The following is a 27,169-nucleotide window of genomic DNA, read 5'->3' on the forward strand; positions in this document are numbered from 1 at the left end:
CGATAGTAAACTCGAATATCACCATTCGCTGCATTAAATATTATAGATGTCCCTCTCCTCCTTTAAATGAGAATGAAGCATCGATAGCCATCGTTAAATCAATTACCTTCGACGCAATAATCGCAATAATTAAAACTAAACTACCCACTTTTTCATTACTACTACGGACATTAACCCATTTCGTCGTTTCTTCTAAGAATATCTGTTCTTTCCTTTTTTCTTTTTATTTTCTATTCAATTGAATTTTACCACATCCGAAAAAATAGATTCTATCAGACAATTAGATAAATATGTTTCACGGTTGGATCGTTCTAAATCGCCGAAAGTAAAATGCCAACGTCGAGACTTTACCCCGAAATTAGGAAAGAAAAGATCTTTCGTGACGACGGATCCCAATGCTCTTGCAAACTCGTCAAACTTTTCGATTCGTAGCCATAGACCCCAAACTAATTTATTCTAGACAGATTCCAGACAAAGAGAACGATATTTATTTTAGGAGATACATAAAATATCTTGAAGAACATGTTCACATGATATCGTATCGTAAATCTTACAGAAAAATATTGGTTGCTATATATTGTACGATATACGATATACGATATACGATATACGATATACGATATACGATACGTTTAAAAAGGGTCGAGGCTTTCCAGTCTACTCGATTATTTGTTCTTCTTTATCGACGGGAAAAATTCGTTAGGATGAAAGAGCTTTGGTGAAAAATGTATCTTTAAATTCTGCTAAACTTCAATTATTAGTTTATCGTAACGTTATATTTTCTCCTGATGCGGCCTTGAAATAGAAGAAACGTTCTTTACCGATCCAATGCAAACTTATGAACATCGAAAGCAAGCATTCCACTCTTAGCAAAGGCCAAGCAACCGGCTACACCTAAAAACAGAGTTCGGAACGCTACGAAGAGAAACGAAAAACCGTCGTAAAATCGCAAAACGATTGGAAAGTGAAGAAGTAGGCGTTCACGAGGCGGTCGCGATAATCCCTGGCGTTCGTGAAATATTCAAGCCGACGGCGCGGCATTCGTTTCGAACGTTGGGGTTGCTGGACACGTAGCCGTCGGTATGTCGCGCTCACCAGCTGGCACGTACTCTTCGTGACGCGACTGTGGCCAGGATATTGCCAGCGCATTATGACCGATGCTGTCCTCGTTGTTTGTTTCGAACGATTAGCGCGACTAGTCGAATCGCGGCGATGTGTCCTCGGGAAAAATCGACGATGCCAATAACGACCGATGCGATAAAACTGTCCTTCGCATATCGTAATACACGATTTTTCACCGCCATCAACTCTGGTTGGGATCTGCCCAATCCCATAAAATATGTCTTCGGAATCATAAATGTTCTCCTTGTAACAGTCATATTCCGGTGCCAATAGATTTTAACACAATCATCTACGATAGGCTTCGCCGTATCGATCTAAAGGTCGAGGCGTTGAATAACGTCATAGTCAATTTCTTATACATCTAAGTTACTTTTTCAATGTTACTTTTCACCATTTTCGCCATGATCTTCGCGCAATGATAAGACGTTATAATTTTAAATTGATCGCCATACATTTTTTCGTATTACGTACAAACCTTGGCAAGATAGATATTCGATTCAATTCTCAATACGATAACAACTGACGATTATTTCTAAACAATTGGAACAATTTTCATTCCTTCCTCGCAAATTTCTAAATGTAATTACTAAGTGCTTACGCACGTTACGAATATTCTGCAATTATATATTACATTTACGTACATTTTGCCCAAATTTGCTCAAACCGATGATATCTTCGGGCAAGAGATCGTTAATTACATAAACAAGATATTATCATTTTATTTATCTGGGGCAAAATGATTTCAGCACAATTGACAACCTGTAGAGTAGAAAGCTTTCGTTCGATCGTTAAATTGCGTGGAAATGGTTAAAGCATGGAAACCGACTAACATGGGAACAATACCGTGTTTAATAACTGCGGATGGAGCAAAAGCTTTTCGAGATCGCCGGTTGGGCTAAATACGTGTAATGGAACGTCGATAATTAGTAGACGAAACGACCACATCCATGTTTTACATTATTTCAAAATTATGATTCTCGATGCTCCCATCGATCCTTTAGACGGACACTTGCATACAATTGATACGTTTTTCGTAAGATATACAACCAACCTATCGGCCTCTCGGTATTGCTGATTGTTCGTGAATTGTCGAAGAAAATTATATTTTAGTCCGTGCAAATTTTTATGTATCAATTTACGCGTGTTCACCACCACAATTTCGAAATCGAGACATCGGTAAATGACTGTAAATTTTTACGATTTCTTAATTCGTTACCAGCCATCTAAATAAGATATTTGACATTAATGAAATAAAGAAAGTATTGACAAAGACTCTGACTCGAAGAAAAAAAAAAAAAAAAAGAAGAAAACTAAACGTATAGAACGCGAAAGAACTTTAAGTTTAAACGTTAATTTTTATTATAATTCGGATAGCCGAGACGAAAATCTAGTCGACTGGAGTAAAAGTAACGAAAGGGAAAAATACGATGGAATACGTCTGTACGGTAAGTATGTAGGTGAGTACTTGTTAGTTGCTAGTTGTTACTACGTAGGCTTGAGAAAAATGCAATCGAAAAGGCAAACGAGCCAAGAGTCTAAATAACGTGGCTTTATACGGCCTTAAACAAAATGGCAGTATAAATTAAGGAGTTCGAACGATACGTTTCTTTAAAAATTCTAGAAATTTCAGCAGATTCCAACTTACCTTTGCTAGACGGGTTGGAAAATTTTAAAAGGGGCTAGCTACTACTTGTCGGGCGACTCTTAAGAAGGCGAAGAATACAGTAAGAACCGCGGGTCGAACGATTTTGCCGGACTCGGGTTGATTTCGAAACTAGCGAGTATTACAATTCGCAACTGGTAACTATCGTGTATCTGTTTGCTCGAAACTAAAGTGTAGCCATCGCGGCTAAATATATCGCGTCTTTGTGCTCTCGATTCAAAGCGAAAACTCTCAACGGCTTACCAAGCCTCTCTTAAATATGTACAATATCGTCCGCTGTATGGGGGATCGGCCATGGTGAATCTCGAAAATCCAAGTCGAAGTTCGTTGTTAGCGGACACCGCTGCTAACCGGTGCGATCTTCGATGTCTATCCTCGTTAAGGCAAGATCATTCGGCAGAAAATTCAAACAACCGCAACGATCAATAGGGAAATATTTCCGATGCGTTCAGCAATCGACACGGTCGTAAAACTGCACGCCTTTATTCCCTCGACGGCACTGAAACAATTATTCTTAACGTCAGACAATAACGCGCTAACGATAATTCTCCTTTTTACTTAGTTTTATCGTTACACGGATCGTTTTATTTTCAATAGCGTCAACGATTCAGCACCACGGTTGCACGGTGATGAAAGTACGCTGTCGCTTATCGCCACGTCCCATAACTCGAAGGAAAAATCCGTTGCCGTTGACCGGCGATTCCGTAACGGCGAACCTGTTAATATTTTTCACACTTTGCTCGTAAATCCTTCGACTCGGAGGCTCGGCACGTATCCTGTGTCGCGTTCGCACGGTCAATATCGAAATACGATTTCGCTTTATGCACAGGTTACGTCTCCGTTCTGTCAACGTTGATCGTCCGATCGCGAAATTGATCAGCCCGAAATGCCATTTCAAATTGACAAATATACCACGATTTCTTGCTGCGCACTGTCACGACAGACTACGTTCCGAGACGACGATGAACCGTTCGTCTACGTTGTAAGATTCGATGCCGAATCCATCGGTGTTCTCGCCTGGTTCTTCCACATCTAGCACTGCTTTCACGTTTCCATCTACAACTGCGTCTATTCTTTCGTAAAATAAAGCAAATTTACCTCTTTTATATTTACCACGATTCACCTCGTACATTCTCTCGTTTGTTTGCAGCGTATTCACGAAAATCGTCAGCCGTTAACTGCGACCGTCGCCTTTACCATCGCCAAACATCGCTTCTGTTTTATTCCAGTCACACGAATTTTTACAATGGTACGAGTGGAAATTGAAATCCATCCAAGTTTCCAACTCGCGGATGCGCGATCCTCGTTGAATCGATACTACTACTACTACTACTACTACTACTACTACTACTACTACTACTATAGTTATAGTTTCGTGATCCGTTTTACCATTACGCGTAACCGATTCCTGCCGCACTCCTCTCCTACTCCTCCCGTTCCATATCCAAATAATATGGAAATATGTCGATGCACATTCGCAAACGGCACGTGGAACTCGCACGTCGCGCCACCAGTCTCGATATTTACCGTCGCTGTTTACCTGCAATCTAGATTACCTAACGGTAACACAGCCGCATATTGATTTATTTAATTTAATTCCGCACAATCTCGGTATTATGAGCGACGTGATGCTTTTACGACGTTCCGCTAATCCCAGCGATATTCCATGAACATTTCGCGATCGTTGAAGACGCCCCAGTGATTCGTAACGGCAACGAGATCGATAAACGATGGAATTGTGATTCGTGAATCTTCTGTCCGAATTAGATAAACGAACGGTGAAGTAACAACGGTGCTTGACAGGTTTTTTCGACCTGATTTTCGGAAAAATTGAGCGAAGCTTCAGACGACATGTACAGAATCGAGTATCAGATGAAAATGATTCTCTCTCTCTCTCTCTCTCTCTCTTTTTCGGACAAAATAATTGAATTTTTTAGTACTAACGAAATATTTTTGAAAATACGAGATAAATTCATGGCCTTTCGTTGGCAAAGCTTGTAACATGATTACGAATAAGCATCGAGCATTATCAGGATGAAAATATCGTAATATAAAATATTCTATAATTATTGCGATTCGAAGCGATATGCGAAGAATGATAGGTTGTAAGATGAACATTAATATATGCAGTTGTTCGTTTCTTCAGTTATTAGTTCTGAAAAATACTTTGAAGCTACACCGCTTCTCGTCGGTGTATGACGGCAAAGTCTCCCTATTTCCAATAATCGCAGATTCCCGAGCAAGCAAGTAATTTTTAACTAAAAACATTTGCCAAAATGACGCGAAGCGCTAATTTTTTAATTAATTTAATTTAGTATGGATTACTATCTTTATCGCGTTTCAATATCACAGATCTATCAACTAATTCGTAACTTTGCAAATAAACGATCCGATTCGAATAAAAATCTGGACCAATCTAAAATTCTCGTTTCGTTAAGTTACTTCTGACTTTGACTAACTCGACTAAAAAGATTCCAACGTCCGGATCTCGTTCGACGTTCGACGAGCATCTTAATAATATTTCGTCGCGTTGATCGCGACTACGAACGCGTGGAAGAGCCGGTTGAGAACCGCGAAAAGCTTCCAGCTGGCGTCGATTCGCTCGCTACAGCTTAAATCCTAGTGAAAGGACAAACGGTCCTGGACGGTTTCGGGTCTCTCGATGAAAAGCGACGAGAAAATCCGAGTTACGTTAAACGACGTTTGGAGAGGACGGAACGTTCTCTTCGCGGTGTCTATGCTAAAACGCAAGGGGGAAAACTACATTTCCAAGTTTTCTCAACGTGAGAGGCTTTCGGCAGAAAAGCTGCCAGCGAAAATTTGATTCGTCTGCGACGGAACAAAGGGCGACGCGCTCCTTTCGCTGTGAAAATAGCCATCGTTCTAATTCTTTGAAACTTTTCACTGCTTCTAGCGCTTGGTGCTTACGGTTGTTCGATCTAACGCCGATATTTAACCGAAATTGCGTTTAATTCTCCATTCTTGCAAGACGAATTCATTTTTATACAGAGAAACAGCTTTATAGCGATTTAATTGTTCGTATCGTTATCTTTTATTCTCTCTACGGACGTTAGCTGGATCAGAGATTAGTCTGCTCTTACAATTGGTCCTCGCAACGACAGCGCAACGAAACCGAACACACACGCGTGCGTACGTAATATCGTATACGTACACTCGATTTCGTCCGTGACATACACGGTTCTCCGTTACGATATACATATTTCCGTTCTCATATAAATTCGACTCTAATTACTTCAAGGCCTAACGTTCGGGTCGAGTCCTGTATCAACGTTTTCCGCGACTCTCCGATTTCCCATCAGGTTCGTTCGTTTCTCTCAACCTCCTAACAGCTCCCCGACTTCCCATCCCATTCGTACGTGCTATTTTCCAACTTCCTAGCAGCTCCTCGATTTCGCATCGACGATCGTCTACGCCACTATCTCTCTTAGTATTTCTGCGAACATGTTCCACGGCTTGCTAATCTAGCGCCGAGTATCTCCATCCTAGTGGCTCCCTAGCTTCGTCCCAGGTTCCTCCGTATATCCGCTGATACGCCGTAAACGTATTCCATAAAACGCGCTGTCCCAAGCTGCGGCTCGCAACGATTCGGCCGACGCTCGACTAACGTTCGACGCCGTTGCACTAAACCAGAAAATGCGACGATCAAACAACGATTTGCCCATTTCTATCGCAAAGACTTAATAGGATTATTGAAGCGACGAGTTGAATCGAATTTTTGCCCAACGACGCTAAAAAGAAGACAGGAAGCGCTGCCAACTCCTAGAAAATATTTCTCTTCCCTCTTCCCTCGGTGGTTCCTCTTTCCGTCGAACGAGTCAACGCGTCGATCTCTAACGGAGATCGGAAACAAAGACACGGATCGCTAACAGACAAATCACCTGTCCGCGTAGGAAAAATATCGCGACCAAACTTACGGAATGACCAACCGGAAGCTCGCTACAAGAAGGAACGTCAGGCGTCGTACAGTTGCCCGCGCACCGCGACCCCTAACCCTTTCCCCTTCCGTTAGCTTAAACTCAGCGGCAGCTGGCAGCTGGCAGTAACAAAGTTTGTTTCCGTTTAAGGTAAAAGGGAGAGAAACGCACGGGTTTGCGGCGTATCTGTCGTCGAGGAGATGAAATTGCGGATGGGTTTGCTGGTTTCCAAGGTAGTTTACAGGAGGAAGGTTTGTCTTTAGAGTTTGACGAAGCCCTTGGATTTAGTTATGTTCTCGGCTCTCGATTTGGCTCCATGTTCGGTGGGTGGGTATTGGAACGGTTCGGTACAAGTGTGTCAAGGTTGTACGCGAAAGCAGTTTCTCGTTCGAGCAACGCGTATATAATACACGGAGAGACATTTTCTCGACAAAGCTTGCGATTTTGAAACGATAAATCGAAACGGACTGTCTTTGAAGGAAAGATAAGAAAGATAAGAAAGATCGTGCAACTAATTTCTCATTACGTTCTAATGCGCGTGTATGTCGGTTTTACGAATACAGAAAGCTATCTCTCCCACGAAGCTGAAGTAAACGAACGACTTTGCGTGTACGAAGGAAAAAGGGACGAAACGGCAAAGCGATGCTGAATCGGCGACGCTGATGAAAAGAATGCGACCGGTTGTACAACGACGTTCGCCTTTTTCCACCGACGATCGATTATTTCGTTAATTATGCGAAATACCGAGGGTTGCTCTGGTTACAGGTCGCGCCGAAAGCCTCTCGCCAAAGCGTTGCTAGCTGCCGGTAAGACGATGGAAGGAGGAGAAGGGGAGCGGTGAAAGTAGAAAAGGAAATACAGTGGGCGAGAAGGGAACAGAGGTGAAAGGCGAAGGGGTAGAAAAAGGAAGTTGGTCGATTCGGTGGAAAATGAAAAGAACCGGCAACGCACACCCGCTGATTAACTTATTCGATCGGACCGCGTTAATTAACGCATACCGGGCGTACAAGCGATGCGATTCAATTACACGAAATCAACTACGGTCGCGCCGCGTCGCGTCGGCTTCTATCGATGGCGTACGACGAAATTAATCCTTGGCTGCGGTCGCGTCATGTCACATCGGTGCATCCAAATTCTCGTCGTTTCTTTCAAGTTTCTTTTTTTTTTTTTTTTTTTTTTTTTTTATTTTATTCTCACCGATCGATATCTCGCGTCTCTCGCGAGAGAAAAGAAAGGTCAAACGAGTTGACAGCGTTCTTCCTAAACTTTGCAATTTTATTATTCAAATACGCGATTAATACGCAACTTTTTAACGGTATCATTCTCCTCCATTCTACGATAACTGAATTATCGAATACGTCAATACGATATACTTACTTCGATTATATGTATAATATATACGATAGAAATATTTGTAACCTTACTATCAGCCACGATACGATTGACGATAATTGTACTCAACGTAGCGATCTTTTCTCTCGATCGAAACTTACACTAAATATTTGCAAGGTTACTAGAAACATAAATATAACGTTTAGGAAAGGTTGTACAAATTTAAGGACGGTTCGATGTTAGTTGGCGAGCTTTAAGACTAGACCAGTTATCTTCGCTTGGAAAACGAACCCGGACAAAAGTCGAGGAATACCATTGAATTTTCTTTGAGAGATATTACGCGAAATAATTCACGAGAAACACTAAGAAAATGATAATACCGAATCGCGAATTGCCAACTGTGCGCGTGTGTATGTGTGTTGTTGTTGTTTTTTCTTTTCGCTAACTTCGAGACTCTCGTTAAAACCTAAAACCAGTTATCTCCTCTTACTTTTGCCTTTAGTTAATAAACTAAATAAGAAATAACGACTCGCTGTGGTTGTACAAGCAATTTCGTTCGAGAAATAACTAAAATAAAGTATCGATATCTGGTAATATTCATCTGTTTATGCTCGGAGAAGCGATAAATAAAAAATTTCAATATCGCGGTGAAAATCACAAATATCGATACGTACTTGAACGCAAAACTTTCCAACGGGGAAACAACCACCGCTACACGTCGCACGGCTATTCTACCGGAGCTATTCAATGCAGAGAAATTATTTAGTCGTTCCAATGACTGGAGGTGAGACGATAAAGCCAACAGCGTGTTGGCTGCTGTATTAATGATGTTGATTTACAGCGAGAAAGAGCGAAGCCGTTAAGTCGACGTTATTAAGAGCCGCAATATCCAAGGCGAAATATTAATGATATTGACGATCTATCATGACAGAGAATGGAAGAATTACGACGCCAGCCAGAGCGAGCTAATTGTATCGTGGCGATGCCACGTACCGAGAAGCCGTGATTCATGAGAGATTCGAAGCCTATTTTAGCCGGAGATTTCTCGAGGAAAATGCCTGTAACGTGAAACTTTAATTATCAACGGGCTCGTCTTTCCAGCGATATATACTTGTCCTTTCCTTTTATCGTGAAAATTTCAAACTCCTGTTAACGATCCATATATAAGACGCGATAAAGAATTTGATCACGATACCCCGTGCTAATTGGTGAAAGTAACAAAATGGCTATGAGAAAGAGACGAGCGAGGAAAGTGAGTTATCATTATGTTTGTTAAAATTGGATTTACGACGATAATAACCAAAAATTTTACTTCGATTCGATCAAAGTCTACAAGCAAGGAGCTATCGGTACTACTGCGATTATTCCAACAGTGTCGACTGACTCTAATATTTTAATATTTACAAATTAAATGTACATTTAATATTTAATATTATCATCTCCACTTGGCTTTACAATGCTTTACAATGCTTTACAATGCTTTACAATGCTTTACAATGCTTTACAATGCTTTACAATGCTTTACAATGCTTTACAATCGTGCCACGGTTGTCACAATTGTTTAGCATATCACGGTCGTATTTATTGAATGATATGCCTTGACTATACCGCTCCCCCCCCCCCCCCAATAGTAGTTAGAATTCAATCACGAATGGTATTTTCACGAACGAAATGTCTCAAGTTTGATAACTTAAATAGGATATTAGAAGGTTTTTTCTTAGTTCAAGTTAAATGCAACCTCAACGATTTAGACTTAAATAATTAAAATGAGCCAATATTTATACGTGTTATGTGTGTAAGATATGCATAGTAAAATTAGCGTATAAAGATTAGAGAAGAGTAGAGTAAAGTAGAGAGAGAGAGAGAGAGAGAGAAAGTGAGAGAGAGGACAATTGGCGATATAGATAAAAAATAAAAGATAAACTAGACTGATAATTTTCCTCTTTATGCTAATATATCAACTACTATATCAGTATTAAGTTGTATTTACGTGTTACTACTCTATTCATCGTATTAAATTACAGAAAGTATATCGTTTCTTGTATAAGTTTAATTAGAAAACTCTTCAGCCGGTTGTTGGTTTTATGAAATATTCGACTCTCGTGACAACAATAATCCAGCTTCAGGGCTGGATCTGGGCTAATGCAAGCTTTAAAGGCGTTGTGAAAAAAATTAATGTCCATACGATATAATATAGAAACTGGCGACACACAAAGATCCCGGGGATCGTTACCAGGTACATAAATCAAATGGTCCAATTACGTCCGAATCACTGCCGTGCTAGTTCATTTTTTATCAAGGGACTCTCTCGTTGATCACAGAACGGGAAATTACTTTTAACGTTAATTTTCTCGATTTCGGTAATACATTATAAGCATCCACTATATATAAATATAGAAGACTTCCGAATAAACAAACTGTTGCAAACTGTTGTTACGTCCGACATATCAAATACATATGCTTTCGAATTACGCATATCATTGGGAAAATCTCTCATTAACGGTCTTGTGCGCGTTCTATCGCTCGATATACCTCTTCGACTGTGGCGGATCTCGATAAAATCTGTCCCAGGAATATACGCCGAGTTGAAAGTGGTTCTTCGGAACAATGGTAGAGAAAAGTCCAAGGGTCTGACTCGCAAGGAGCAACGCAATTCTGTAAAAGGATACTCCTATAAGCTATAAACTCTTGTTAAGTTTTCGACACGCTTTTCCTTCTCCCATTCGCATTTTCACGATACGATCGGTGAACGCCTAACGAACGTGTCACCGTTACATAGCGATACCCACGCGTAAGAGGATTAGTTGCTGGCCAACTGTTCGTGTATCGCATTTGTCTGGAAACAAATGACAGCGGACTATCGCTGATCGAGTAACGAAAACTCCAACGAGTATTTTGGCAAACTCGAAGCCGTCTAGTTGTCCCCTGAAATTTCCCTCTTCAAAATGACCTACGTTATTTTATTAAAAGGTTTCCCGACGAGTATGCTTTTAAACGATTAATGATTGAAAAATTGTTGATTTAATATACGTATATCACGTATATCACGTATATCACGTATATCACTTATATCACTTATATCACTTATATCACGTATATCACGTATATCACGTACGTCACGTATATCACGTACATCACGTATATCACGTATCACGCAATACGTATATTGGTTGAAACGATAACCTACGATATGCGTAGTATGATACGTACGCAACTTACGATATATTTTTAAAAGCACGCGTACGGTCGTTGTTACGGTCGGTCGCATCAATATTCGCAGACCGCCTGAAACAGAGCAACTTTTATTCTATATTTATTGTATTTCTTACGTTAGAGCTGTGTCCGGTTTTATGCTGTATCTCCGTCTCTCTGTGCTTCTCTCCTTCCGCGCTCCTATATATATGTATATATTTTGTCTTCTCACTACGCCAACGTCTTTATACGCATAAAGCGCAAAAAAGAACGTTTTTTAAACGTTACAGAACTATCGAAATATATCTCTGAAATATCGTGGCTGGCCCTACGTGTGCCACTTCGAGAATTACGATTTACTATAATCTACTTGTTGTTCTTTGCTATAATCTAATACAATTAATTAAATACAATTAACAGAATATCAGCTATTCTAATATCTACCGCGCTAGCTACTGTCGTACCGCGTGAACCTCGCTAATCTTCGCGCATTCTCTTTGCAGAACCCAGTGGCAACAGCCTTTGAGATCTTCTGGATGATCTGCGAGCCGATTCTGTTCGGTGTAACGGGTGCTCAAATCAAGATCGACGAACTGGAGGGGAAAACGGTGTACTTGGGCGTAAGCTGCCTGCTAGCAGGTATAGTAATTCGCATCGTGGTGACCATTCTTGTCGGAATCGGCTCGAAACTGAACCTCAAGGAAAAAGTATTCATCGCTTTATCCTGGATGGCGAAGGCAACCGTGCAAGCTGCGCTTGCACCCACTACTCTCGATAAGGTGGACCCGAATGACCCGGAACAGGTGTATTATGCCGAGACTATGGTGACCATGTGCGTTCTGTCGATTCTTCTCACCGCTCCGGCCGGTGCGATCATTATCTCGCTGACAGGGCCGAAACTTCTAAAGAAAACCACGGTTCCTACGGCATCCCCCGAGGGCTGGAAAGCACGCAGACCCTCGATTCGAGACATTTCCATCATCAACGAAGACCCAGACCTCGAGGAGACCGCAACCGAGAGGAAGGCTTGAGGCGTTCCCCTTGAACGGGCACGAACGTGATCCCTTTCTCCCTTTCTCCCTATTCCACCTCTCTCTGTAGATCTTCTAGCAAGCATTTCGCGTTTCGTTTCTATTTTATTCCGTTACTTTGTATATCTTTGTATATCAAATTCCAGACTCGGACAAGGTAATGGAAAAAGGTGATTGGGCTCCCTTGACGAGATCATGGAAAACGTGCGTGCAGCTATGCGTTTGTGTACGTAGATCGAAATGAAATGAACCTGCGAAATTGCAACGGTCAAGGTTAGCTCGACGATATACCGTCTCTTATTCATAGACACACGGTCATCGTTGATATTTTCTGCTCATCCGCAGTATATTCGCCAACTATGTCCATTTAGAGCACGACGCGTTGTTTTTCAATAGATTTTTAGTTCGTACATTCACGGTCGGTTGTTTTAAATCCTACATAGGTCATTTAGCAGAAACAGTGGGTTGTTTCAAATCTTACGTAGATAGATAGATAAACGGGGTTGGATGAAATGTTTTCGACTGGCCAGCTTGGACGATTGTTATCATCTTCTGACGAACAAGCCCTTCGTCTTATTATTTTCACTCCCATATCCGAATAAGATAAACACGTTGGAGAATAATTTGGATAAAATCGTGAAAGAAACTTGGCGCACCGTCAATCAGAATCGAATATCAATCGTACCAGCTAGATTCATTCAGTTTTAAAAATCGTATTAATATCACTTTTAGATCATTTTCTCAAACATGCTGATCATTGTTGCTACAAAATGAACGGAGAAAATGTACAGAGGAAGACTTAGAATAATGCATAAAGCTGCTTTATTCCGACAAAATCTGTCCTCAATGCAATAACAATAATAATAATAACAACAACAACAACAACAACAACAACAATAACAACAACAACAACAAAAACAACGATGATGATGATGATATAAGCAAAGAAAGAACGTTCGTTAAATTTAATTCGATCGTTAAAGATGATAACCCTATGGGTTAGGGGTAACGAAAAATTAAGCAAGAAGAAAAGAAACTTTTCTATATTATCTTAATTTTTTTCTTTTCCCGAATCCAACGATCTAGAATACCGACACAGAGTTAAAAAATTTCGTTATTATCAAAACAAAAAGAGAATAACACCGAGATACTATCTCACTCCTCGCAGCTGGTCGCAAATAGTGGAATGCAGCGAAAAAGAGTGGAGGGTATCCTCTTTTTTCAAACCAATACATCAAATTAATATTATTTGATATTACTTAACGATCCTTTGTGATTCGACAATTCTCTATTATGCCCAGTCATCGCGAAAAGTTAAATTAACGTTGCCTACGTTCCGTTTCTTCTCTTTACCGTCCAACATGACCACAGAAACCGTATAATAATATAAAGTGTAAATTAAAAAACTTTGAAACGTATCTGAGCATCGATATGTCTTTTGCTTCGAAGCGTCAGCTGACATCTTGATTCTAGTTGCAGAAAGATGACTTTGCGTAGTAAAACCTCCGATAAGCAGGTGATGGAGCAATTTATCAACGAGCTTCGTTTTCAGAAAGTAAAATCTTGTCGCGATCTTACAGTTACCGATGCGCATATACGAAATCATACGAAATCATACGAAATCATACGAAATCATACGAAATCATACGAAATCATACGAAATCATACGAAATCATACGAAATCATACGAAATCATACGAAATCATACGAAATCACACGAAATAGTCGAGAAACGTGGCATCGTTTCTGAAATTCCAAGTTTAGATCTGTTTAAACGAAAAGTCCTAACTTTCGTTCTTTTTAGCGTTTAATGTGACCAAGGAATTATAATACTTAGATTTGCATAATTAGCGATAGAAAAAAATAATTATAAGATAAATAAGATAAAATGATTCCGTTTGATGAAAAGAAATTTCACTGTTAGCAAACATAATCGACAAACAGTTTCGTACGCGTATGTAACCGACGAATGTTGACATTTATTACAACACAATCTAAATGTGTAAAGGAATGTAAGAGAAAAGAAATAAAGACTGTTGTGATTTAATAGGTTTTATCATCGATGAAATTTATCGACAATCTAGAGTTTTCTTTCTTTTTCTTTTATTTGATAATCCTGCGATAAAAAGGTCTCCGAGATTGAATATCCCGATTGTTATTCGACGATCGTTCGCGACATTTTTTAGCAGAAATATCAAATTATACGCGTGTCTTTTGCTTCGTTTTCATAAAGTACACTTTACAACGAAATCTACGATCAAAGTGTTTTCTTTCTCTTTTTCTTTCCTTTTTTCAGGGGTCTCCACGTAAAACGAATGCCTTCTCACGATAATGAGTATCTTTCGACATACATATATTTTAGAAGCGTGTGTATAAATATTTGTCTAATATTATTATTGTTACTTTTCATTCGATACAACGATATCCAATCTGCGATAAGTGGAATTTACAAAGAATCAAAATATCAAGGTATCTTCGTTCGGAAAAACTTGGTCAATTTTCCTTGTCCCAGATCATATACACGTATTAGACGACTATTTTAGTACTAATTTTACTTCATATATCAAATTAGACGAAATCTAAGAATTATCGCCACGAGAAACATTCGTACAAAGCAAAATATTATTTCTATTCGCGCTTTACTTCTTCTTATTTTATGTACAGATTAAGCTCAAAATAAACTAAAAACTGTTTTCCTTGTTATCAATTTGTTAAATATACAATTTCAAAATATTTGGCTATATCCCGATTAAAGTGCGATCGAAAATTGTTTAAATCGAAACATATCTATACAGAAATAATGTAAAATTGGACTTTCCATAAGAATCCTGACTGAAAGCTCTTATTTCTCCCACTAAACGAATAATGTTCGTTTAGATGCGAATTTCAATTCCAGTTCAAATTTAATCGTTCGACGACGGTGTTACGGATTGCAAAGAAAATGAACAAATTCGTGCGATCAACGAAACATGAAGCATTTGCTAAACCAATACGTAATATTACCCTAAAACGGGTTCGTTATAATTTACAGACGTTTGAGAAACCTATACGTCTCCTTGTACGCACGTATTTAAGCGCGTAGATATCTGTGAATATTAACCGTCTGTATAATTAACCTTGAATACGAGAGCGAAAGAGGAATGTAGTGGAGAGAGGGGAAATTGATTAATCGATCGACTGAAACTTGAAGTAAACTGTATTTGCGCGTAAATTACTCGATTAATTAATTAGCTCGAGAGTACCTCAGGATTAATCTGCCAGAGGGAAGAGAATAAAACTTTGATTGTGCACGAGAATAAAATTTTACTATTAAACGCTAAATTCTTAATCCTATTGTTACGTTAATATTAAAGGCAATAATTATAATGTTAATTTTTTCGTGGTCGCTTGTTCGAAATTGTTTCAATCTTTAGGAATTATTAGGAATTTACCTGCTTCAGTTCTCTTAAAACAATTTCTTATTGAAATTTTTTTAGAAATAGTATAATCGTGAAATCGAATATATATTCTTAAATCTGCTTATTTTACGGAAACAACGGGTGGAATCGACGATAATGTAAAAATACGTGCTACAAAGACTTCAAACTGTAAATTGTTGTTTCCGTTCGCTTCGTTCTTATTACGCGAATATGTTTAACGCGATAAATGTAAAGAGACAACGTGATCGATGCGGTGGACGCAAAAAGAGGCAGGAAAATTAGAGATGAAAAATCGGCTTTTCCAGACTGGAAATCTTCGAGCCGGAAAGCGAGACGGAAGTCGATAGTGGCGCGAAAGAACGAAGGTAATAAAGAACGATCGATACCTCGTAACGTAAATAAATCCACGATGTTGTTTACTTTTTTTTATAGAGCAAATGTAGAAAAACAAGAGTACTTTTCGCTTTAATGTTTTAACTAATAAACGACTGTTTTTATCCCGTTTGAAAGTGCGACAAAAGTGGTACATACGAGTGCAATTATTAATTTATTCTGTCGTAAGCTGTCCGAACCAATTCCCCTAAAAACTCAGGAATATGGTATAAAATATACATGGAATATACGATACACGTAACACGCCGAGCATTCACCAAGTACCTTTGTTAGCATAATTTTCGCAAAATAACATAAACCAATAACAGGCTCTGTCTCGAGGTAAGCTATCGCCAACTATCTTGTCACGTATCTAAACATTGTACAGAGCGTTGAAAAATATTTTTCACGGCTATGGCAGGTGATTGTACGGCTTCGGATCTATGGAGATCTGTCTTAAAAGGAACTATCGCCAAAGCGAAAGCGTACCGCCTCACCTTCAATTGTTAAACCTATTTTTAATAACTAATATTTTGATGAACACTTTTACGCGCGAATAATTCCCATGCGATACTTTACAAGATATATGATAAACCGATATTCGCAGAAAACGTTCGAATCTAACACGGAATGTTGCAAAGGTTCGGGCAAGTCGTGTACGATTCACAGTAATTTGCCGCGGCTGTTTCCAGTTTGTAAAATCTCGAATATAGTCTGGCGCGATTATTTTCCTTCCATGTGCATCGAATAATCGTCGCAACGTTCCCTCGACTCGCGCGAACCTTTTGCTCGACAATCATAAAAGAGAGTAGCCGCCGCCGCCACCGCCGCTCTCTGTCACTCGATCACCGGCGCCAATTCCTAAACTTTCTCCTCACCTATATCAGTTTTATATAATATAATAGAAATATAAAACCGAGAATATAACGATGCAAACATGTATATAGTATAACCTATATGTATATAGAAATAATACGATTACACAGAGTTACAGTTACACACACGGAGAAACATGAATAACGAATATCGGTACGACATGTTTAAAAACTTCGCTTCGTTAGAATTTAGTATTATCTATTACGTATTATCTGTCGTTGCTAAGATAGACAAGATGGATCAGACTCTAATAAAGGTTATGTTATTTTATGTGATTCGTCAAGTTTAGTTGAAAATCAGTTTTATACGGTAGAAAAACGATTTACAAATGCTTTGCTGCAAAACTTTTCGTTCCCTTTTTCGGCGACAACGAATTTCTTTCAGTCGTTTCGCACGCTCCTACCACATTCCATTTCTCGTTGTTGGAGAAACGTTTCTTAATTATTAAAACGACAACGATAGTAAACGATAGTAAACGATAATAAACGAGACCATTGTGAGAAAGGCCAAGTGACAAAACCTGAAACCAAGTACATATTTAATAAAACAAGAAACACAAGGAAGTAAGCTTTGGATCGAGCTTGAAACACGTAGTAACATGTGATTCTCTGTGGCGAAGAATTTTATATTCTTTGGTCAAGGTGTCAAGGTGTCAAGCTAACTCCAAAGCTGGACGTTAGCGTGCTGTTACTCGCGCTTTTTCTTACTCTGTACGGATCTTGCAGCGTCGAACTGGCTTCGCGTTTCTTCTTCGAACCATAGCCTAGCCGTTTCTTCAATGCTTCATGAACTCGTCGCTTCACCACGAATAAAAAGAATATCAAAACACCTTGAAGACTGTTGACCACGTCCGTCACATAGAACAATTCCTCCTGGTACTGGACTCCGGTGTATGTTTTCAGCAACCTAGACACGATCTCAGCGCTCCAGGATATACCCATGACGACAAATAGCTTCACGTTCATGATGAATCTGAATTGGTAACAATATATATAGCGTTACGATCGTAACCTATAGGTGGTTATTAATTATTAAATTAATCTCGTAACAACATCTCAATTATAAGATATTTTCTATAATTACTCGCTATCGTTGCAAAATAGAATTCCATTACATTTTTCGTCGTCTCACTACTTTACTAAACAGAATTTCCACGTACAATTAGATGTTTAATCGATGCTTGCAAACTGACATAATACTAGGACAAAAAGCGTTTTAAGGGACAAGTAAACTTACTTAGCTTTGTCACTGTGAAATCGTTTGCTCCTAACGTCTAAAGACGAAACCCTGCTTATCTCAGCTTTCACCTTGTTGCATTCCTTCGCCGTGAGAATAAAGAACACTATATTCGTTATCAATTGGATGGTGACTGGTACCGTGAAGAAAACTAATTCCGCGTGTCCGAAAAGCGCTGCAACAACAACGATATTTCCAGTAGTAAGTTACTAACGTTTCTTCCGAAATGCCAATATAGATAATTGGTGAATTCGATTTCGCATTGCCGTCACTCTGTTAACTCTCTAGAGTTCTTTCGTAGAGAGATGTCAATGTTTGTGGTTGAAAAGATGCCTATACGAAACGTTTTCGTTTGAATTTTGATTCTCTGAACGCACAGAAAGACAGTAACCTGAAATTATCATAAACAAGCGAGCTATTTGAAGCTTTTTTATTTTAATTTATCTTAACACTGGCCGAAGCACCAACGTTATTTTTCCATTTAATTTTTCAACCCAATAGAATATAACAAGCCCGATAAAAATGACGTTCGTAATTGTCACATCTTGATCCAACCTCGTCTTAAGCGTTTAACAAGAAACGAGAAGCTTATCGTTTCTACGATAATTGATAACTCACGGTTGAACCAACAGCGTTCTAAACCAAATTCAGGCCTCAAATTCTCTGGCAGAATATGCATCTGGTCACTCAGGATACAGATGAACATGATGAACATCGACACGCCCCACGCATATAGACCGTATAACAGGAATATTTTGTTGTGACTTTGACTCCTGATACTGTGTACTTTCCTGGCAAAAGAGATTTTCGAATGTTTGAAATTTCGATCTGTTTTGGTTAAACGTGTTTGCGAATAAGTGAAAGTATTAGTAAGCGAAATTGCAAGTACTATCGCAAGGTTTTTATATATAGGCTTATATAGGCTTATATAGGATAGAACGTATAATGTTATTTTATCCGTGCTATTTCGTGTGCCATTTCACGTGCCATTCGAAATGAAAAACAGATCGACGTCGAAAACGTCTGTAGTAGAGCGTAGAGATTATCGTCTCTAGATTTAAATAGGAATCGTGTACTACTTAATCGCATAATGATTAATTTACATGCACTTCCGTGTAACATTAAACGTAAATTGCTTTGTAACTTGAAAACTAAAGCCGAGCGTCGGTTATAGCCAAGTTGCTCGGAATATCAACCTCGACAAGATGTTTCAAGGTGATCGAAGTCGGTGAGATATACTCGTCAACGTCGACAACGTCGCGAATTAACCGTGGGCTGTGATCGCGCTAAAATAATCTTTAAAATATCAGGATCAAGTATTTAGAACGTTTGTCAACCACGTTTGCACGTTTCCCATTTCCTATAATACCTCGTTCTGTATATCGTCAAAGGCTCGGTACGATTTCCTTTATTGCGGAAACGGCGTTATATAGAAAAATCGTTATACAATGAATTATAAATGTTCGTTAATCGAAAGAAGAAAAGAAGAACGGAGGAAAGAGAAAATGACAAGCAGAAAATAAGCATAGAGATATAAATAAGATAGAGTACGCGCGTCACATGTTACCGTGTACGTGCGAATTCCAACGAAAGATCAAGTAAAAAGAAAGGCGATTTGGGAATAGAAAGACGAGGCTGCATGGAGGCAGAGTCTTTTTCGTCCGTTGATCGGAGTTACACTCGCATATTTACTGTACGAACGTGCACCCCTTCTTACACAGTTTAGCCACAATAACGGGCCTCTATGCAGCGTTCCTATTTCTTCGTATTCCTTCTTATTTCTACGTCGCTTCTTCGGCACGCTCACGCATTCTATCTTCGCGTCTCCGTGAAAAATAAATGAAAGTGATAGATTTACACATGAAATAGGCGACCAATTTTTATCGCTCTGCTTCCGTTATTATGTTTATCGTTTTAGTAGGTATCCAAGCGGCGAACATGTACCGGCTACGTAGCAGATAATAATTTAATAGTCGAGGAACAGCGTAGGCCCATTTTATAACGACATGATCATAAACATCACGGAAACAAATCTATGACTTATCTATAAAATATAAGAAGAAGTAACAAGTAGCGGTATGATTTAGCCGCCGCAAATGCCAATTTTCCCGCTCACCGTTCTCTCTATCGCGATCGATATAATTACGGTTCAAGCTTACCGGCAAATATCGCGCTTAGCGGAAAATATCGGCCCGATGATTATATTTATATATTTTGATACGTGTATATGTATGTAACCAGGCAAAATAACAACTGGGAAACACAAACTTCTACAACGACTTAACGTCGGATGGGAAACTACATGCTAAAATCTTCGATAAACCAACATCGTATACGAAACAATTTCAAATATTTTACACCTCTATACGTATTTCTTAGCGGAAATGCATCATCGGTTTCGTAATATGACAAAGGGTATGAAATACAAATGCCTGATATTTTCGTTGTTCAAGTACTTTCGTTTTCAACGAACAAATGTAACAAAATTCTGTAAAACTTGCAAGTTCGTGATCGCGAACAGATAAACACAGAGAAAAACCTTCTTTATAAAGCTTATCATAGCGATCTATTACGCGAAAGATGCTTGAATCTAACGCGTAAAGTATTTTTCGCAATAGTCTCGACAATTTTTGCAGATAAAGATCCCCCTTGATCGACGGCGCTTCACATTTTCCAACTAATTTTCTTTCTACCATTTCAATTTTGATTTATAATTGACATTTATTCGATTCAGGTCGAAAACCTACACGAAAATTATAAGCAAGCAAGAAGGAAGAAAGATGGAAAAGACAGGAAAGAATGTAAAAAGCATGAGCAACGGGTCCGAAGAAGATAACTTAAACGACTAGTAATGTCTTACCCGAATGTCTGCCATATATCGAAGCACATGACGTTCAACCAGGAAAACGCCGACATCATGGAGAACAACGTGATGTACCCTAAATACGAAGACAAACGCTGATAAATAAAGCGGTTGTAGAACATACGCTCTTGTTACGTCGATGAACGATGTAATTTCTTGACAATCTTTATGCCATAATTTTCAACATCTTTTTCCATAATTTTAATATGTACGGAGTATGAAAAAATGGGGAATGTAAAAACCACTATAGCGCGAGGCTGTACCCCCTCGGATGACTGTACGGATCGGTGGAGATTTGTAAAAAAAAAAAAAAAGAAAAAAGAAAAGGTCAGTGCAGATATGAAAATAGCGAAAGTTTCGCGTGTATCGAAGCACTGTGCTTTTCGGTGATTTTACAGTGCTTACACTATTTCTGAAATTATTTATCGTATTACGTAAATTTATGGCTCGAAGCTCTCAACGGATCGTTTGGATAATTTTACGTGAAAAAATTTGAATTTCACCATTTGCTAAAACTTTCCATGTACAGTTCTAGACCTTAAACAATTTATATCCGATAGCTTGGGTATTTCGTACGTGTTGTTTTATTTTTATTTCGAAAACTATACAAAAAATAAACAGCATTACCTACTATACCGCACGGTGTAATACTGTCATCTTCCGCCGTTATCCAAGGTACTACGGTTAGGCAGAGGTAACCTACCAAAAGGCTCGCGATATGGCACATCACAATTTTACCATGCAGATTCTGAAGCTCCGGTAGGGAAAGGTAGACGATCAGTGTCAAAAATAAAAAGATACAGCTGATTCCCATTAGAATAGAGGAAATTATCAATCTGAAAAGAAAGAACAGAAACGATTGTTACGATACGTAATTCTATCTAATTCCATCTATCTCTATCATGGGTATGGTATATCACATTTTGACGTATTTATTTAAACATAGTTCCAATATGAATCTCGTTTATATATATATATATATATATATATATATATATATATATATATATATATATATGTTTATGGAAAAATACTTACGCCTGTAAAAACGAACGCAAACTGATATTTTTTACCTTGTCGACGTTTATACTATACTCGTAGGTGAAAATGTCGTTTGGTTGCAAGAGTAAAAAAAAAAAAGGAAAAAGGAAAAAGATCACGACTTTTGCTACGACGCGCGTCATAGGGAAAATTAGCACGCTCTGAATAATTGTGCGCAAAAAGCGCAAAAAGTCCAAAAAGTTACCTGCCAAAACGGTATCGCTCGTCTATCGACCGCTTGCGAATCACGGCTGATAGAGGGACGGTCACTCGACATATGTATGTGCATATTTGTATAACACCCGGTGCTTTTTTTACTTTTTCTAACGACACAAAGAGTCGCGTTAAAATTATACGGTGCATAGTAAAACGAAAGGATCGAGCCTACAAAGCGGACGGACGATATTAAACGACGATATTAAAGGTGAAATATAATGGAAACGTATCGTATAAATATCGTTCGACGATTATCAAACGTTCGAACAACGAAATGAAAACTTACGCCACTCAAAACGTAAGCTGGGTATACGTACGTATATATGCGATGAATTTATTTAAAAACCGAGTTTACGTCGATAATTTACGTACTTACGTACACAAAGCGAAATACAATCGTAGATGTTACGTGGCTACATACTTTTAAACGGCAATGTATTACTTTTATACATATATCGTGTATGTACGTATATCGTGTATGTTGATATTATATATACCGTACAATATAAGTATAAAAATATACTGCAACAAGATATATAGAATTCTATTTCTCTCTCTATATGAATAATAATGAAAATTAATATTTCCAGAAACGTGTGTACGGTTTCACCACGCGCAAACACCAAATATCCTAATACCGTTATTTTAACAGATTTAACGGATAATTCTGTTATTAAACGATCTCTAACGGTTAAGCCAGCAGTCTTTACCGGAACATCATCGATAGATGATCGAGACAGTGCTGCAATAAATGATGGTAAACAGCGGAACGATACAAGAAACAGATACGTACAGGCATATGTATATTATAGCGGAAGAAGCGAATGAACAAACACGAATGTATAGCCACTTGGTTGCGACTCGTATGACGACCGGTGAATGGCCGCCGTTCTTCTATTCATCAGGCAAATGGACTTGTAGCATTGTTATTTATTCTTCTGCATCAAGATATATGTACGAGCGTATACATTGTCACAGCATCACTGGCAAACAACCTGGCTATCTGGCATTGATGCAGCGCAGACACAATACACGCTGCCGCGAAAGATGTGGAATTCCGGTTTCAACGGCTGACCAGCATCCCTCTCGAGAGCAGTCCAATCTTTTATATCGTCAGTTTCTCGAATAATACACGACGACGACGACGACGACGACGACGACGACGACGACGACGACGACGACGACGTCGACGACAAGACTTTGAACATTGCGCGCGTATATGTACAGTCACTCGCCCAACACTCGCCAAACACCCCTTTTAAAACTGATCAACCGTTTTCAAATTCGTCCAACCGACTCGAGTTTTTCGAAAAAAAAAAAAAACTGCAAAGACGTGGTTTACGTGAATGAAATGAAATAAGATTAGACGGACCACGTGTAAAAAAGACTTTGAAGAAATACCAATTGGTCGGGACGGCGAAGAAGAGAATCGTACGATACGTAGATGCGGAAAATTTGATCGAAATCGGTTAATGCGGAAATAGACAAGCGACAGGCATCGAAAGACGTACGAATCTAGTGGGCAATTCGGTGTCAATATCGCAACTATATAATAAACCAAGGCCACAAAACGGAAAATATTTTCTTTATTATTCAAGTCCAGTAGAAAGTAAAAGCCCTCACCTGGCTGCATCGTCGTTATCGTTCAAGAAGCAGATAAAAGCTAATAAACCGTCGGTATTGTCGGTAACCAGACTGTCCACGCAGTACATGTCCGGTGGTAACCAGAGTGACGGACCGAGTTTGAGGAATCCGTTCGGTGTTACACCGTATGTATCGTTTATGTTTTCTTCGTAAAAGTTAGGACAATCGAGTCCAACCCGTACACCGTATTCTGAGGGATAAGAAATGCAAGTTTAAATGATGCAAGAGAATAACAGAGGAAACGGAGAATTAGTTTTTTTCTAACACAGATCGTTACGTCTAGTATTAATTTACGTTAGTACCAATTCGTTAATACGTTGGTTATTCTTTCCGACGATATACAACATAAGTAAGATTAGTTGGTTCAGGACAACCTACTTTCGTCACCTTTCTCTCGCAACACATATTTCTTAGATGAGATATTTTCCTCGATTTCGTCCAACTTGTTCTATAAAAGAGAGAAAAAAGACACAAGCGCAACAATACTATTTTACGTCTTTTCTCGTCTTTTCTCGTCTTTTCTCGTCTTTCCTCCTCTTTCCACCTCTTTCCTCCTCTTTCCTCCTCTTTCGTGCGACAAGTTTTACAAAATTAACATTCAAATATTATTCAAACTGATATCATTTCTATGCAGTACAAGCGTGTAAAACATTTTTTTATACGTAGAGAAGAATAATTCGCATCGATCGTTGTATAAGAAAATATATACAGAGTCTTATTGAAATAAGAAAATATATACAGAGTCTTATTGAAGAAAGAAAAAAAATGCCAATAAGGTAGGAAACAGAAAAAAATTATCTCAAGGAGTGAAAATCACGATAGAATGGCAATATCCGTCGTTTCCAACCAATCGATTTTATTCCGACAGATTATTCTTTTGTACCGATGTGTAAGTAACTAATTGCAAAATAATAATAACTTTATATATATCTTGGTGTGTTTCGGATGCTGCATCCTCTATGATTTCGGTGCAAGACAACTCGTTCGAGAAAATATTACCACATTCGCGTTATATACCCATATTACTATATGGATCTATATTATTACGTATTACCGTACTACAGTCTGTTCTTTTAAAAATGTTACGACATGTTTCTGCAATCGACGCTACGCAAACGACGTTAAAATTCTCTCCAAACGTAACTTAACTTAACAGCCATCGATCGTGCAACAGATCGTGCATCGCGATACAGACCTGTCATATCCCAAGTTCCTCCGGTAATATTCGAGATTTCCTCGTAGAAATTTTTCTCCGACTTGGCAATGTGCGAGCAAGTGTAACTGCCGCCATCGTCCGCATCCGTCGGACAACATTTTTGTATACATCGGTGGTCCCGACAGTATTCTACCTCCTTACACACACGGACTACGAGCCGGCGTTTCGATCGCAAGTGCGGCATCAATTCCAGACAGGAGTTTCGTTCGGTGATGGAGAAACTCTCCGTGGATTCGTTTTTTCCTGTCGCCAGTGTCACCTAGAAAATTACACGGGAACACTTTACTTTGTAATCCTAAACGAGAGGCGACTGATTCGTACGAGATTCAAAGATTCGATATCCGCTGTGAATAAAATTTCCACTGTTTTCACGTTCGCGCGAAGAAAGCCGGATACTGTGAATTGCTCGAAAGTCTTTGCAAGCTCCGGCACAAGCGGACGCGTTTTCAAGACATTCGCGAGAAAACGCGTAAAAATTCGTCCCTGGTACGCGACGGATCAAATATCACGGATAGATTAAAGCGGAAGAACGTGAACGTAAGCGGCAATAAGACGCGACGTAAGTCGTAAGCGAAAGCAGGAGACGAGAATCGACCAGAACTTTGGCAATTCTTGTAACGTTCTTGTAACAATTGAAAAATTCAATTTGATCGTCTCGTGTGCGAGACTCTCCGTCCAAGATATCGCTGATATCCGCTATGTCGAATTAACAGTGTGCCTCAACGATATAATATATCCATTCCTATTAATATAACGATATTATCGAATCAACAATGTTATATTTAATATTCATTTACGCAACAAAACGTTGTCTTCGTTTACTCTTTTATTTATTCTTATTTCATTTTCTGTGATCCTGTTTCAGCATTTCGGATCGTTCGAAGAAAATACGATACGCGTCGTTTGTTCTCAACAGAGGTGTTTGTGTTTTTCTATTAATTAAAATAATTTCGCAATAACGTAAAAAACAGTTACAGTCTGATGCCAATCTGATGCACGTTTAGGCAACACGGACAAGCAGAAAGAATTTCCCCAGCAAAATTTTCATAAAATAACAGATGATAATCTGTCGGTATAAAGTTTTTCTTAATTTCACTTCTCTTACAATACAATGAACAATATTACGCCAATATAATATGGTATAATCATTTTCAAATTTTAATAATTCGTAATAACCATGCATAAGAGGTATTTGTCGCATAATACGTTTCAGTAAAGTAAGATCTGGCTTGTCTATATAAATTTCTAGAAATGATTAAACTCCAATGCGTTTATGAAAATTATGATTACGTAATTGAAATTTGTTAATTATTGCCAAGATATTAGTAGATTAATTACTATAACAAAACTTCCGATTCTCTACAGGCAACAACAGTGTTTTCCACATTTCAGATTCATCGCAATCTCTCGTTTCTATTATTCCGAATAACGGTTCAGGCGCGTTAACGAAAATTTCTCTAACAAGTTGCTTCCACTTTTATCTACGAATCGATACATATTAAAATCGTTTCATTTCTAATCGATATAACATACGAACCAATACACTATGGTACTATCGTACTATACATCAGCATAGTATAATTAGTGTACTGGTGTATTTGAAGAGAAAGCAGTATCGTTTATTTAACCAGACATATTTACTAGCGTTGTTCATCCGTGCAGTTACCGTAATTCTGTGAATCTTTATCGTAAACAACTGATCGCGTTAGCTGCAAAATTAGAAAAAATGTCTAACAACAGCATTCTATGAGAAACGAGTCTTGTTCTGTCACGGCAATGCCGCGTTACGATCTTTTATGGTAAAAAAAAAAAAAAAAAAAATGTATCATTATCGCAATCCATCATCGATGTTGCCGATACCTCTTCAATTTTCTTAAACGAAAAGCATTTAGAGGTAAAAGCAAAATTGAAACTATCGAGCAGCGGCTACAACGGCCAGGCGCACTGTGCACGCAAGGACACACTCGATTGGAACTAGACAGCTCTGTTCTATCTGACACCGTCCGCAATG

General features: G+C 38.8%; 2 protein-coding genes across 13 annotated transcripts in view; one reads left to right on the top strand and one right to left on the bottom strand.

Moving 5' to 3' along the window:
• The window catches only part of LOC122569706 (sodium/hydrogen exchanger 9B2), a 97,047-nt gene extending 83,850 nt beyond the window's left edge, over positions 1–13,197 (top strand). For all 5 annotated transcript variants that reach the window (XM_043731211.1, XM_043731193.1, XM_043731202.1 and 2 more), the window contains one exon: positions 11,748–13,197. In XM_043731211.1, coding sequence (XP_043587146.1) covers positions 11,748–12,275 — 528 coding nt within the window. In that variant the 3' untranslated portion in view covers positions 12,276–13,197. The remainder of the gene's footprint in view (positions 1–11,747) is intronic.
• The window catches only part of LOC122569677 (G-protein coupled receptor Mth2), a 42,839-nt gene continuing 28,830 nt past the window's right edge, over positions 13,161–27,169 (bottom strand). For all 8 annotated transcript variants that reach the window (XM_043731116.1, XM_043731160.1, XM_043731150.1 and 5 more), the window contains 8 exons: positions 25,138–25,417; positions 23,922–24,132; positions 21,669–21,877; positions 21,039–21,117; positions 18,797–18,969; positions 18,179–18,353; positions 17,650–17,914; positions 13,161–17,462 (listed from right to left, as the gene is read on the bottom strand). In XM_043731116.1, the coding sequence (XP_043587051.1) occupies positions 17,265–17,462; positions 17,650–17,914; positions 18,179–18,353; positions 18,797–18,969; positions 21,039–21,117; positions 21,669–21,877; positions 23,922–24,132; positions 25,138–25,417 (1,590 nt within the window). In that variant the 3' untranslated portion in view covers positions 13,161–17,264. The remainder of the gene's footprint in view (positions 17,463–17,649; positions 17,915–18,178; positions 18,354–18,796; positions 18,970–21,038; positions 21,118–21,668; positions 21,878–23,921; positions 24,133–25,137; positions 25,418–27,169) is intronic.

This window comes from Bombus pyrosoma, linkage group LG1 (assembly GCF_014825855.1).
Source record: "Bombus pyrosoma isolate SC7728 linkage group LG1, ASM1482585v1, whole genome shotgun sequence".
Lineage (NCBI taxonomy): Eukaryota > Metazoa > Arthropoda > Insecta > Hymenoptera > Apidae > Bombus > Bombus pyrosoma.